We start from the raw sequence: 14722 nt of genomic DNA on the forward strand, positions 1-14722 counted from the left end.
TGATATGAAGGTTTGGCTTGGGAAGGTTTTTTCACCTGGTCACAGACAGCTAATGTGTTGTGCACTTATGTCCACAAGTGAAGGGAAAATGTGAGAGGAGAAGATCGCGTAGATACGAGAAGGAATTATACAACGATAAAAATGATCATGCTGTTTGTATTTGGCTGCTATGAAAGTGAACTGTGTTTGCGTGTGATCAGGGCTGTATTCATTCTGCCGATTCTGTTGAAAAATGGGGGCAAACGGATCGAAACGGGTATAAACATACCTGAATTTGTCCAACAGAAACTCTCGTTTGCAACTGTTGATTACACCCTAGATCAACTAGAAGCAGGCAAGAGTGTGGAAGACAGTATTGAATGTGTCACTGTATGTTATTTTGATGACTAAAAATGTTCTCTCGGCCTGTGCACCTACATTGTAAACTTTCAGTTACAGGCTAGGTTGTAGCAACCTCATGATGGGTTGGGGAAAATTGGAGTATCATGTAGTAGCATAAACCTGTCAATGTTATATTGACATGACTGAATGGAATATGAATGACATGCTGTAATAATAAAAATAATATAAATAATGCCATGCTCATAAAAAAAATATAATAACTGTCCTCCGTCATCTTAAAATGGCCGCTACTGATTACAGTATATCAAAAAACTCACCTACTCACCTACAAAGGTGGCGGCCTCCATGGACTTACCTCGTTTGATACGTTTTCTGTATTGTAGCTTTCTCACCGTTACTCTCTTTTTATATCTGTATTTAGCACAGTATACATGATCCCAATTGAACAATGTTGGGCGCCATAGTTTAAAAACTCTGTAGATAGTGCCAAAACAATGACGTCATATCTGTTTCTGCCATCTTTATGCACATGCGTGTTCAGAAAGTGCCATTGAGTAAGGAGAAGAGGCGGTTCCATCAGTACCTGTGCTCTGGGAGGCTTTGACCAATCCCTGCCTCAGGACCTCCCGTACCCACGTCTTGACCTTTGCCCTCCCCTCCCCGCTCACCACTGACACCACCAGGTTGGGCGGAGGTAGCCCCCAGTGGGCCGTCATCAGGGTGTAGATGATGGAAGGAGGGGTGTCCCACGAGAGACGCAGGAACTAGGGGAGAGAGAAAGAATAGTACATGCCAATAGTAGACAGTCTATACAATAATATTGTATATAGTATAGGATACTCTCTTCGTCTCCTTCCCTTCATCTGCACTAATGTAAAAGATCTGTGTCTCTGCTCTATCATTATTACCAGAAAGCCATAGTAATGATGATTAATCAATTCAGGAACAAAATGAATGTTGACAGGGGAAAGAAAGCAGTATGAAAGATGGAAGCAGCAGAGAGAGAAACAGTCAGACAAGTACATACATAGTGAGAGAAAGCAAATAGATCTACAGTGGTTCCTCCTTTAAAAGCTGTGTTATACTGCGGCAAACCCTGGGGCTGCTGCAGCATTCTGTGGCACGTTATCTATTTGTCAGCCATTTTTTCTGTTAATGCAACTTATTGCTAGTTTGACCACCAGAGGACATCTTTGAGAAGCATTTGATAGTCTTCTGCATTGGCGTTATCAGAGAATTTAAAACCTTTTTGTAATAACATAGTATATGGGATTGATTTTAATAAATGTGGCTTAATTCATTTGATTAATATTATGGTGTTCCTATTCAGAGAAAAACAAAGAACAAAACCCTCATGGAATGGAAAATACGGTGCTGTACAACGTGACGGTCAGGAGAAGGTTACAGGATTGGAGGATTCTAACTTGTTTGCCTTCATTAGACAACTTTGTTCCAATATTTATGTAAATCAGTGATATTTATTCCATAGTAATTCATTATGGATCCATAACTAAATCAACATCTGCATTTTGAAAGAGTATTTTTATCATTATATTATTAACAAAATGTGTTTATTTGCTTATTAGGCTTCTGTGCGGTCTACAATCCATAGTGTAGTAAACATGGGAACGTGCCTAATTCCTTACATAAGGGAGAGCAGGCCATGTCTGTACTACAGAATGCGGGGCACGCGGGAGACCGGGATTCAAATCCACCATGGGGAGGAAGGAGTAGGCTGTCCTTGTAAATAAGAATTTGTTTTTAACTGATTCCATATGTATTATTTCATAGTTGTTATGTCTTCACTATTATTCTACAATGTAGAAAATAGTAAAAATAAAGAAAAATCCTGGAATGAGAGGAGTGTGTCCAAACTTTTGACTGGTACTTGCTTAATTACTTTGATTAATATGTTTTTTCTATTCCAAGAAAAAGTAAAAACCCTCTGGGTTCCCATTAGGATGGAACGGAAAATATGGCGCTGTACAACGTGACGGTCGGCAGTACAGTACTGGGCTATTTAGCTGAAGAATCCCCGCAGGGCACGTGCGTGAACGGGGTTCAATTCCCCGACAGGGAGGAAGGAGTAGGCTGTCCTTGTAAATAAGAATTGACTTGCCTAGTTAACCTGTTGGGGATGGGGGCGCTGTTTAGACTATTTATGCTAATTGGGTAATTTTTGAAACGGCTTCCCACAAAATCCTTGATCGTACAATATGCATATTATTATTATTATTGGATAGAAAACAGTCTATAGTTTCTATAGGAGTTTAAATTTTGTCTCTAAGTGGAACAGAGCCCATTCTACAGCAATTTCCCTGACATGGATTCAGATTTCAGAAATGTTGGCCACTGTTCTGAAGTCAGTTAAAACGGCACTGATATTGCTATGACTATACGGACACTTCTTACGTCTTCCCCTGGATGCCTTTACGTGATGACGATTCCAATGGGGTCGATTGCGCGTTCACAGGCCCTATAAATCAAAAAACCCTGTAGCTAGCAAGTCTTTCCTTGGTGCGTAACGCGCGTGCTGGACACCGACCCGCTCCTGTTCCAAGCGTTAGTTTAGCCTGTTATATTTCTCCGGTCATCTTTTCACTCGTTATAGGAGTTAAAAACATCATAAGGTAGTTAATTTAAAGCGTTTTATAGCAATTTATATCCGTTTAGTGCGATTTTGGGACATTTATTTTTGCAACGATGTGAATAGTTGGGCACGCTTTTCAGTTCATCCCGAACGCAGTTGGCATTTCCACATGGCAAGAGGACAGCTTTCCACCAAAAGACGATTGCTCCCAAGAAAGGATCCTTTGCCCAAGATACTGATGGAAGAACAGCTCAAGGTAGGACATTTTTATTATGATAAATCGTGTTTCTGTCTAAACATTTTAGTGGCTTAGGACGCCATGTTTTTTGACGTAGCTTCGCTTGGCGCAAACTGTATTGAAAAGTAAGGATAAATTAAAAAATGTTATTCCGCAATTGTATTAAGAATTAAATTGTCTATCAATTCCTGTCCACCCTATATTTTTTAGTCACGTTTATGAGTATTTATGTATAAGAGTAGATCACTGTCTAAGTGGCGCAAGGACTTTTTCTGACCAGCTTGTCTACATTTCACATTGTCTAACCATGATTTTGGTGGCTAAATATAAACATTTGCGATCAAACTCTATATGGAATGTGTAATATGATGTTACAGGAGTGTCATCGGAAGAATTCTGAGAAGGTTAGTGAAAAAATTAATATCTTTTGGCGATGTTGACTTTTATCGCTCACTTTGGCTAGAATCAATGCTGGGCTGCTATGTGCTATGTGCTATGCTAATATAACGATTTATTGTGTTTTCGCTGTAAGACACTTAGAAAATCTGAAATATTGTCTGTATTCACAGGATCTGTGTCTTTCGATTCGTGTATGCTGTGTATTTTTACGAAATGTTTGGTGATTAGTAAGTAGGTAAACACGTTGCTCTAAGTAGTTTTTCTATTCCATTTGTGACGGTGGGTGCAATTGTAACCTATGCCATCTACCTGAAATATGCACTTTTTTCTAACAAAACCTATCCCATACCATAAATATGTTATCAGACTGTCATCTAATGAGTTTTTTTGTTGGTTAGGGGCTATAAATATCTTAGTTTAGCCGAATTGGTGATGGCTACTGGTGTTGGTGGACAAATAAAAGATGGTGGATTATGCTAATGTGTTTTTAGGTAATAGATGTACATCTTTACATATTGTGTCTTCCCTGTAAAACATTTTAAAAATCGGACATGTTGACTGGATTCACAAGATCTGTGTCTTTCATTAGCTGTATTGGACTTTAATGTGTGAAAGTTAAATATTTTAAAAAATATATTTTTTTTGAATTTCGCGGCACTGGTTTTTCAGTGGGGGGGGGGGGGTGCCGCTAGCGCCACGCTGATCCTAGACAGGTTAAATAAAGTTTGCACTAAGAGCATAACATTTCTGCACCTGAATTTTCAAATTCTTGTCTAACCAATACCCAAATAGAGATGAAGTGAAAATAAAAAACTAAAAAAACAGTTGTGGGCTTTTGCTTCTAACTTCAATTTTCTCTTTAAATAAATAAGACCTACACCATTTTTAACAGAACATTACTCAACACTAGTGAGACTCATTTCGCCTATGGTAGGCCTACAGTATATCTAAAAATATTTTTTCAATGAGGTAACTCTCCGCTGATAATTACATTTAGAGGATTGCAGGACTCTAAACTAATATCTCAAGGGCATTTTCCATTAGATAAGAGACTTTTATATAATTCTAAAGGAATTCATAATAATCACTTTGTTTAAAAAGTATCGATATTGTAACGGTTTTCTTCCAGGGGTGAAGGAGAGGACCAAAGTGCAGCGCGGCTAGTGTTAAACATGTTTAATAAAGAACAAGTAAAACACTACAAACAACAATACAAAATAACAAATGTGCAAAAACCGACACAGACCTATCTGGTGCAGACAATCACAGAGACAGGAAACAAACACCCACTAAATCCCAACACAAAACAAGCCTCCTATATACACTGCTCAAAAAAATAAAGGGAACACTTAAACAACACAATGTAACTCCAAGTCAATCACACTTCTGTGAAATTAAACTGTCCACTTAGGAAGCAACACTGATTGACAATAAATTTCACATGCTGTTGTGCAAATGGAATAGACAAAAGGTGGAAATTATAGGCAATTAGCTAGACACCCCCAAAAAAGGAGTGATTCTGCAGGTGGAGATCACAGACCACTTCTCAGTTCCTATGCTTCCTGGCTGATGTTTTGGTCACTTTTGAATGCTGGCGGTGCTCTCACTCTAGTGGTAGCATGAGACGGAGTCTACAACCCACACAAGTGGCTCAGGTAGTGCAGTTCATCCAGGATGGCACATCAATGCGAGCTGTGGCAAAAAGGTTTGCTGTGTCTGTCAGCGTAGTGTCCAGAGCATGGAGGTGCTACCAGGAGACAGGCCAGTACATGAGGAGACGTGGAGGAGGCCGTAGGAGGGCAACAACCCAGCAGCAGGATCGCTACCTCCGCCTTTGTGCAAGGAGGTGCACTGCCAGCGCCCTGCAAAATGACCTCCAGCAGGCCACAAATGTGCATGTGTCTGCTCAAACGGTCAGAAACAGACTCCATGAGGGTGGTATGAGGGCCCGACATCCACAGGTGGGGGTTGTGCTTACAGCCCAACACCGTGCAGGACGTTTGGCATTTGCCAGAGAACACCAAGATTGGCAAATTCGCCACTGGCGCCCTGTGTTCTTCACAGATGAAAGCAGGTTCACACTGAGCACATGAGCACATGTGACAGACGTGACAGAGTATGGAGACGCCGTGGAGAACGTTCTGCTGCCTGCAACATCCTCCAGCATGACAGGTTTGGCGATGGGTCAGTCATGGTGTGGGGTGGCATTTCTTTGTGGGGCCGCACAGCCCTCCATGTGCTCGCCAGAGGTAGCCTGACTGCCAATAGGTCCCGAGATGAGATCCTCAGACCCCTTGTGAGACCATATGCTGACACATGCACATTTGTGGCCTGCTGGAGGTCATTTTGCAGGGCTCTGGCAGTGCTCCTCCTTGCACAAAGGCGGAGGTAGAGGTCTTGCTGCTGGGTTGTTGCCCTCCTACGGTCTCCTCCACGTCTCCTGATGTACTGGCCTGTCTCCTGGTAGCGCCTCCATGCTCTGGACACTACGCTGACAGACACAGCAAACCTTCTTGCCACAGCTCGCATTGATGTGCCATCCTGGATGAGCTGCACTACCTGAGCCACTTGTGTGGGTTGTAGACTCCGTCTCATGCTACCACTAAAGTGAGAGCACCGCCAGCATTCAAAAGTGACCAAAACATCAGCCAGGAAGCATAGGAACTGAGAAGTGGTCTGTGGTCACCACCTGCAGAATCACTCCTTTTTTGGGGGTGTCTTGCTAATTGGCTGTAATTTCCACCTTTTGTCTATTCTATTTGCACAACAGCATGTGAAATGTATTGTCAATCAGTGTTGCTTCCTAAGTGGACAGTTTGATTTCACAGAAGTGTGATTGACTTGGAGTTACATTGTGTTGTTTAAGTGTTCCCTTTATTTTTTTGAGCAGTGTATGATTCTCAATCAGAGACAACGATTACCATCTGCCTCTGATTGAGAACCCACACTAGGCTGACATAGAAACAGACAAACTAGACACACAACATAGAATTCCCACCCAGCTCACGTCCTGACCAACTAAACACATACAAAACAACAGAAAACAGGTCAGGAACGTGACAGATATTTTGGAGATTTTGTTTTTATTTAACCTAGAGTGAGCGAGAAAAAGGCAATTCTTGAACATGGGATGAGACAATCTCACTAATTTGTAAATATAGCCAGTTTGTTTTTTTAGAATTATTTTTTAGCAGACTTCACTAGCTTCAACACATATCTTAAGAATATCATGGAATATTTGACAAAATAATTTGTTATGGATCCATAACTAAATAAACATCAGTATTTTGAAAGAGTATTTTTTATCTATATTCTTCAGTTACACATCCTTGGAATAGCAGAACAGCATAACAAGAACAGCAAAATGGTCCGGGCGGCCCATGCTGTGCCTGGTGAGCCGTTGGGCAAGTTCTGTTGTCAGAAGAGAAATGGAAATGTCAGGGTGAACCCACTCTGCCTGTCGGAGGTGGAGTTCCAGAGCTCACAAGTGTGCCTGGCATGGATTGTGACTCCATCTCATTCCTCGCCCATGAGCACCTTCATCAGCTGAGCAGAATGGTACCACCCTGAGCCACTATAGATTACAGTGGCCTGTGATAGAAACGGTAGATCAATTAAGAATTAGAAGTGACTCCAACACACAAATGAGGCGTACACATTTTAAGAATCTAGCTTAATCTTAGGGCTAGGCGTCCCGTCAGCGGGACACCTGTCGACAATTTCTGGTGAAATTGGAGGGAGCGCAATTCCAATAAATAATCTTTAAAATTATGGATAGTAAACATCTAGGCACATACAAGTATCTTATATTATTTAAAAGCTTAAATTCTTGTTAATCTAACCGCATTGTCCGATTTACAATAGGCTTTACAGCGAAAGCATGCCATGCGATTGTTTGAGGACAACGCACCACATCAACATATTTTTCAACCAGCACAGGCTTCATAAAATCACAAATAGCGATTAAATAAATCACTTACTTTTTGAAAATCTTGATTTGCAATCCAAAGGGTACCAGCTACAACATGCATGGTCGTTTTGTTAGATGAAATGCTTCTTTATTTCCCAAAAAGTCAGTTTAGTTGACGCCATCGATTTGAGTTCTACATGCAGACAAAGAAATCCATAAAGCTACCGCTAAACTTTGTTAGAACAAGCCAAACCTGTTTTCAAAATGCCTCCAGTTGTCCATCACTGCTGTAAATAAAAACATAGCATCTTGTTTACATTCTTTATTGTGTCACACATAATTTGTATCTAACTTTCCAATTACTTTTAGAGTTTGGGATTTACAAATGTGTGCTTTTCATTATTAGTTACATTATTTTAGTTCGAACGTGCATACTTTTTTTTCTTTAAATTATTGTTTTATGTAGGATGCTACATTTCTGACCAGTTGCAATTGTAAGTAGGGCTAATAAAATAAATCCTACCTCTATTAGGCTGTTAAGTCTCATAGCCCACCTCATCCAGTTAAGTAATTTTATATAGGTCTAGGCTCTGAAGAAATAGACTCCAATTAAGCCCTCTTGTTGTTTGTAAAGTCAAATTAAAATGAATTTTATTGTTGAAATGAATTGCTTGACTGGTGTAGGTTTTCTCCATCTGTTGGTGTGCAACACTTGTATAACAAGTTAGCTATATTTTCAGCACCAGCCACTGTTCACCTCCTATTGATTGCCGCCAGTTGTTTTTCAAATTGAACCTTTATTTAACTAGGCAAGTCAGGTAAGAACAAATTCTTATTCATAAATGGCGGCCTACTCCGGCCAAACCCGGATGACGCTGGGCCAATTGTGCGCCGCCCTATGGTACTCCCAATCATGGTCGTATGTGATACAGCCTGAATTCGAACAAGGGACTGTAGTGACGCCTCTTGCACCGAGATGCAGTGTCTTAGACTGCTGCCCCACTCGGGAGCCTTGACAAATAAATATATATGTATGTTTTTTCAGAACACTAACTGTGTGTAGGTAGATACGTGTAGGTACATTGCCTTGCAAAAGTATTCATCCCTCTTGGCGTTTTTCCTTTTTTGTTGCATTACAACCTGTAATTTAAATTGATTTTTATTTGGATTTCATGTAATAAACATACACAAAATAGTCCAAATTGGTGAAGTGAAATGAAAAAAATTACTTCTTTCAAAAAAATTCTAACGGAAAAGTGGTGCGTGCATATGTATTCACCCCCTTTGCTATGAAATATATTATTCAAAAATGGAAAGAATATGTCACCACAAACCTGCCAAGAGAGGGCCGCCCACCAAAACTCACAGACCAGGCAAGGAGGGCATTAATCGGAGAGGCAACAAAGAGACCAAAGATAACCCTGAAGGAGCTGCAAAGCTCCACAGCGGAGATTGGAGTATTTGTCCATAGGACCACTTTAGCCGTACACTCCACAGAGCTGGGCTTTACAGAAGAGTGGCCAGGAAAAAGCCATTGCTTAAAGTGTTCGCCAAACGGCATGTGGGAGACTCCCCAAACATATGGAAGAAGGTCCTCTGGTCAGATGAGACTAAAATTGAGCTTTTTGGCCATCAAGATAAATGCTATGTCTGGCGCAAACCCAACACCTCTCATCACCCCGAGAACCTCATCCCCACAGTGAAGCATGGCGGTGGCAGCATCATGCTGTGGGGGTGTTTTTCATTGGCAGGGACTGGGAAACTGGTCAGAATTGAAGGAATGATGGATGGTGCTAAATACAGGGAAATTCTTGAGGGAAACCTGTTTCAGTCTTCCAGAGATTTGAGACTGGGACCGAGGTTCACCTTCGAGCAGGACAATGATCCTAAGCATACTGCTAAAGCAACACTTGTGATGTTTATTGGGAAACATTTAAATGTCTTGGAATGGCCTAGTCAAAGACCAGACCTCAATCCAATTGAGAATCTGTGGTATGACTTAAAGATTGCTGTACACCAGTGGAGCTGGTGCAGTCTTGCCTTGAAGAATGGGCATAAATCCCAGTGGTTAGATGTGCCAAGCTTATAGAGACATACCCAAAGAGACTTGCAGCTGTAATTGCTGCAAAAGGTGGCTCTACAAAGTATTGACTGGGGAGTGAATAGTTTTCAGTTATCTTATTTCTTGCTTGTTTAACAATAAAAATATATATTTGAATCTTCAAAGTGTTGGGTAAATCAAATGATGCAAACCCCCCAAAAAATCTGTTTTAAATCCAGGTTGTAAGGTAACAAAATAGGAAAAATGCCAAGGGGGTGAATACTTTTGGAAGCCACTGTAGATGTGGAACAATAGATACAAATGATTAGTTGGGGAGAGGAGATGGAGAGGTTTCACACCTAGCTCAAGTTGGACAGGGGGGTTCACACCTAGCTCGGCTATTAGACAATTCTTTAGTAAAGGTTGAATAGTCTATTGTTCAGCTAATAGCCCATCCTGCTACTACGCTTGTGAAAAACGAATAATACTTTTCCCCCTTTCCACATGTTAAAGATTACATTTGATAAAGTGTTTTAGCCACAATCGGCCCCAACCCCAATTAATACATTTGGGCACAGTCGATAGCCTGCTGGACTTCTGGCCAAAATGTTGAGGGTTCAAAACCTGCTCCCTGCTTGTTTCATTACATTATTATGCCGGTCTCAGAGCAAAAAACTCCCATCTCGTTCCCCGCTCTCTTCCAAGCGTCACTGAGTGGCTCGCTTCTGGGCATGCTGGCAGGATGGACTGTTTTTTATTCTATATATATAGGAATTACAAATCAGCCTTTATTTAAACCAAGGTTTCTAGTCTATTGCATAGTTACAATGTGTAATCATTGATGTCCCAGGAGCCAGAGTGGTAAACACTGTTGAAGTGTATAATTGTAATACATACATGCAGACACAGCATCATTCAAAGAATGAGGTTTGATACACCTGATATTGGATATGACTGGGAAAAAAACTTCCTAAATAGCGATTTTCATAAATTAACTTTATGACAAAAAAATATGCACAATCGTTTGTCTCTACATTAACTAACATATTCCTCTCAATTGTAAATGTTTTGCTTGACTCGTTATGACGTTATAATTACTTAAATTTGCTTCCACCATAATGTTTTGTCAGCCATCTTTGCTGAAGAAAGTCACCAGGGATGAGTGGCTCGCGTCAAATTCGTCATTGGAACCACTCGGTATGATTGGTCATTTAAAAACCTTGGGACCCAAATATATAATGAGTGCTTTAAAACTCCCCCTTGTGGTGGTCCGGAGCAATGAAGCCGTGACGCTGGGTACCTCTAAGTCCAGCGGTATAGACTCGCAACTTTTAAAGGAGGAACCACCGTAGGGAGAGGGAGAAGCATACAGACAGACAGAAAGACAGACACCTACTTTGCTTTGTCTCTTGCTGGCGCCGGCGAACTCCAGCTCTCCGAAGGCGTCGGTGGGGTACTCGGAGGAATGCTGGGAGCTGTTCCAGTGGCTGACGATGGCTGTGCTGAAATAGTCCCCCAGCGCCACTGACTCATGGGTGTCCCGCGTACCCCCACACTGACACAGCCTGCCATTACTAAGGGAGAGGAAATGGGACAATCAGCAGCAGCATAGGAAAAGATTAATCATTACTTTGATCATTTACATTATAAGAATAACAATCCTAATTTTATTCATCATTACTATATTCAAGCTTTACACAGTTATTGGCCTCCTGAGCTTGCATTATTTTGAGTGATAGGTGAAAAAATTGAAATGTTAATAAAACAAATGTAGAGAATGTGGGAAACTAGGCATGCGATTAGACTTTACCTGAAAGAATCCTCTACGAAAGTTGTGCACACTCGTTTCTTAATAATTTTGGGTATCCAGCTCTGAAATTATAATTAAGAGAAGGTTAGTTTATAACCATCAAGATTGATGATATTTGATTGATTCAAGAAGCAAAATACATATGATTTGGTGTGTTATTGCAGGTGTTGTTTCCACCCTGACACTTTCAGGGTGCCTCACTAAATTAAGAGTAGGCCTAACTGTTAGGCCTCCTGTAATATTAATTCCAAAATATGACACTGTTTTTTATATTTCAACCCTGTCAAACTGTGCTCATGCATTACATGTGAAAAATATTGATCTTGCTGCTGTTTTCTGTTTGCTAGTTTTTCTCCAGCTTTTTCTGGGACACCTTGAAACCTCACCGATGCTCCCAAAGGTTGAAAGTAATAGGTGCTTTGAAAAAAGTGCTTAACTACCAGTAATTTACCAAAGTTACCTGAATTTTCTGTAATTTCAGTAATTAACAGGTAATCAATTGAAAATGTGATAATTTATACTTCAATAATATAAAAATATATATATATATATTCCTTTTTTTCTTAAAATGTACATCTGTGTCCATATTGTCCATGTCATGAGTTTCTAGTGGATAGACCATATTATTCAAGAGAAAATAGTTAATGAAAAAAGCATCTAATCAACAATGGCATAATTATCAAGTAACTCTGCCACCGGTTTGCCATCCATTTGCCATATTATTACTCCTACATAGCAAATAGGCCAGTCTTACCTAGTGTTGATCTTCAGTGTCACATTTATTGTGTTGATTCATGTACACCCATCATTATCATATTTCACAGCATGCTCTAATGCAGGTTGATTTTTAGAATTGTTTGTTTTAATATCTATGTTTTTGCATGTACATTAATTAATTAATCTTGTGCTACTCAAATATAAATAACATACAATTTGTTAAACTAATTCAATCCGATTTATTGCACCGTTACTGAAATGGTTGTTTCAGTTTAGACGGTTTAGGTCAGGGGTGGGCAGACTTTTAGCTCGAGAGCCAAAACGGGATTTTGAAATTCAACAGAGGGTTGCATTTTTTGAAAGACCAATAGTTTTTTAAAATCTGTTTGCAGGTGGCTCTTGAGTGGCGTAGCGATTTAAGGCACTGCATTGCAGTGCTTGAGGTGTCACTACAGACCGGGTTCGATCCCGGGCTGTGTCACAGCTGGCTGAGACTGGGAGACCTATGAGGCAGCGCACAATTGGCCCAGCGTCATCTGGGTTAGGAGAGGGTTTGGCAGGACGGGCGCATGCACGCTGACAAGGCTGCCAGGTGTTTCCTCCGACCCATTGCTGCGGCTGGCTTCTGGGTTAAGCGGGCATTGTGTCTAGAAGCAGTGAGCTTGGCTGGGTCATGTTTCGGAGGACGCAAGGCTCTCGACCCTCGCCTCTCCTGCGTCCATACGCAAGTTGCTGCGATGGGACAAGACTGTAACTACCAATTGGATACCACGAAATTGGAGAGAAAAAAAGGACAATAAAAAACTATTTAAAAATGTTTTTTTATTTTGTCTCGCGGGCCGGCTTGAAGTGCCCGGCGGGCCGTACTTTGGCCCCCCTTGGTTTAGGTAGTCTCATATTGTGGGTGAATAAAAATTCAAGATGTTGGATATCCCCACTCTTGCTGAATTCCAATAGAAATGACACATCACTTTGCAAGCATGCTTGCAGTCCTGCTGTTACCTGTAAAACCATGAGTTCAGGCCACTGTATTAGGGTAAAGCTAGGCCCTTTATAAAATATGTGTTGTATTGTGTTGAAGAATATACATCTAATAATATCCTCTTAAGATCTCACTTGGTGAAGGCCACAGGACTGAATGGAAAATGTGTATTTTTCTCCCCTCTCTGCTGATGAGTATTTTTCTCAGCTCATTCAGGAGTAATACAGGCCTAGTGCACTAATTTGGTGCGGTGGAACTTTTATTTATATATATTTTTTTAATTGTGATTTATCAGCGGGTGCTGCAGTGCTACTTCAAGCTGCTATGCTTGAAAGGCAAGGCACTAGGAAATATGGAAATAAGGCGTTACACTAAGCAGTGTGTTAATTTAACACTGAAAAGTGTGTACCCCAATACACTGGACCAGTGTTAAATTAGACCAGTGGTAGATGTAACACTGTGTTGATTTAACACAGGGGAATTTGCTGTGTATTTAAAAACTCATGTTCATGCAGCATACTTTTGGCGATGCTCGGAACACAGTGAAAGTGTGTGGAAAATCACAATGCGAAAAAAACAATCAATTGTAAAATAATGTGATACCAGGAAGAATAGCCAACATTTTTTTTTACAAACGAATAATACCATAACTATGTTGTTATCCCACATTCTACAGTAGTGCATAGCTAGGCTACCCGATAGACACGTTTCAAAATGTTGATTGAAGCCGTGATGAAAGCGCGTTGCTGCCGCACCACCTACGCATTCAAAGAGCCACAGTACGCTCAGCCTATTTCAATCGTAGTCTAGCCCCCACGTAATAAATAGCCCCACATGCGGTAAATCAATACTGTATAGTACAGTCAACTTTAGGTTACAACGGAATACAATTTCTCACACTTGTTTTAAAGCATTCCCACCTGATCTTTCTCGGTCTTTGACATTTCGCCGCCGCCTTCTCCTTCCGCATCGCTCATCTCAAATACCTATCGTTTTATTCACGAAAAACTATGAACAGATAGGTTATCCATTGGACTTAACCTTTTCTAAATTAGTGGTCATACGGTGAGCGTTCAGAATTGAGTATGAAAATCCAGTTTCGTTGTGGTTACATTCCGCGACACGTCTGCTAGGTAGGTGTGGTTAGAATCATGAAAGGGTATCTAGAAGGAAATCTGAAAAAAGTTTATTGCGAAAATGGGGTAAGACCAATGCAGCGTATGAATAACAAGTCCAGTCTAGACAGACAATTGAGGCATGGCAGGACTGAATAATGCGGCTAATAACGTTGAATATGCGCCAAACTATCCACCTTTAATATTTCATAATAACACAAACAAAAATAGAAATGCAACATGTAAAGTGTTGGTCCCATGTTTATTGAGCTGAAATAAAATATCCTAGAAATTTTCCATATACACAAAAAGCTTACTTCTCTAAAATGTTGTGCACACTTTTTTTTTTACATTCCTGTTGGTGAGCATTTCTCTGTTGCCAAGACAATCCATCCAATTGACAGGTGTGGCATATCAAGAAGCTGATTAAACAGCATGATCATTACACAGGTGCTACTGAAGGCTACTGAAGGCTATAGGCTACTGAAGCCAACGATTTACCACTGCGAGACGGAGTTCTGATAAAAACAGTGGATAAAAAAAAGTATTGCTGGCTGGCAGAGGTCCCTAATGTGCAT

The 14722-nt window shown here is 40.6% G+C and overlaps 1 protein-coding gene across 1 annotated transcript in view; it reads right to left on the reverse strand.

Annotated features, from left to right (window-relative positions):
- LOC129854142 (transient receptor potential cation channel subfamily M member 4-like) overlaps nt 1-14224 on the reverse strand; it is a 70705-nt gene extending 56481 nt beyond the window's left edge. The window contains exons 1-4 of the mRNA XM_055920898.1: nt 13950-14224; nt 11331-11392; nt 10917-11094; nt 926-1106 (exon numbers count right to left, since the gene is read on the reverse strand). Coding sequence (XP_055776873.1) covers nt 926-1106; nt 10917-11094; nt 11331-11392; nt 13950-14006 — 478 coding nt within the window. The 5' untranslated portion in view covers nt 14007-14224. The remainder of the gene's footprint in view (nt 1-925; nt 1107-10916; nt 11095-11330; nt 11393-13949) is intronic.
- Between the last annotated feature and the right edge of the window lie 498 nt (nt 14225-14722).

The sequence above is a fragment of the Salvelinus fontinalis genome, chromosome 1, assembly GCF_029448725.1.
Source record: "Salvelinus fontinalis isolate EN_2023a chromosome 1, ASM2944872v1, whole genome shotgun sequence".
Lineage (NCBI taxonomy): Eukaryota > Metazoa > Chordata > Actinopteri > Salmoniformes > Salmonidae > Salvelinus > Salvelinus fontinalis.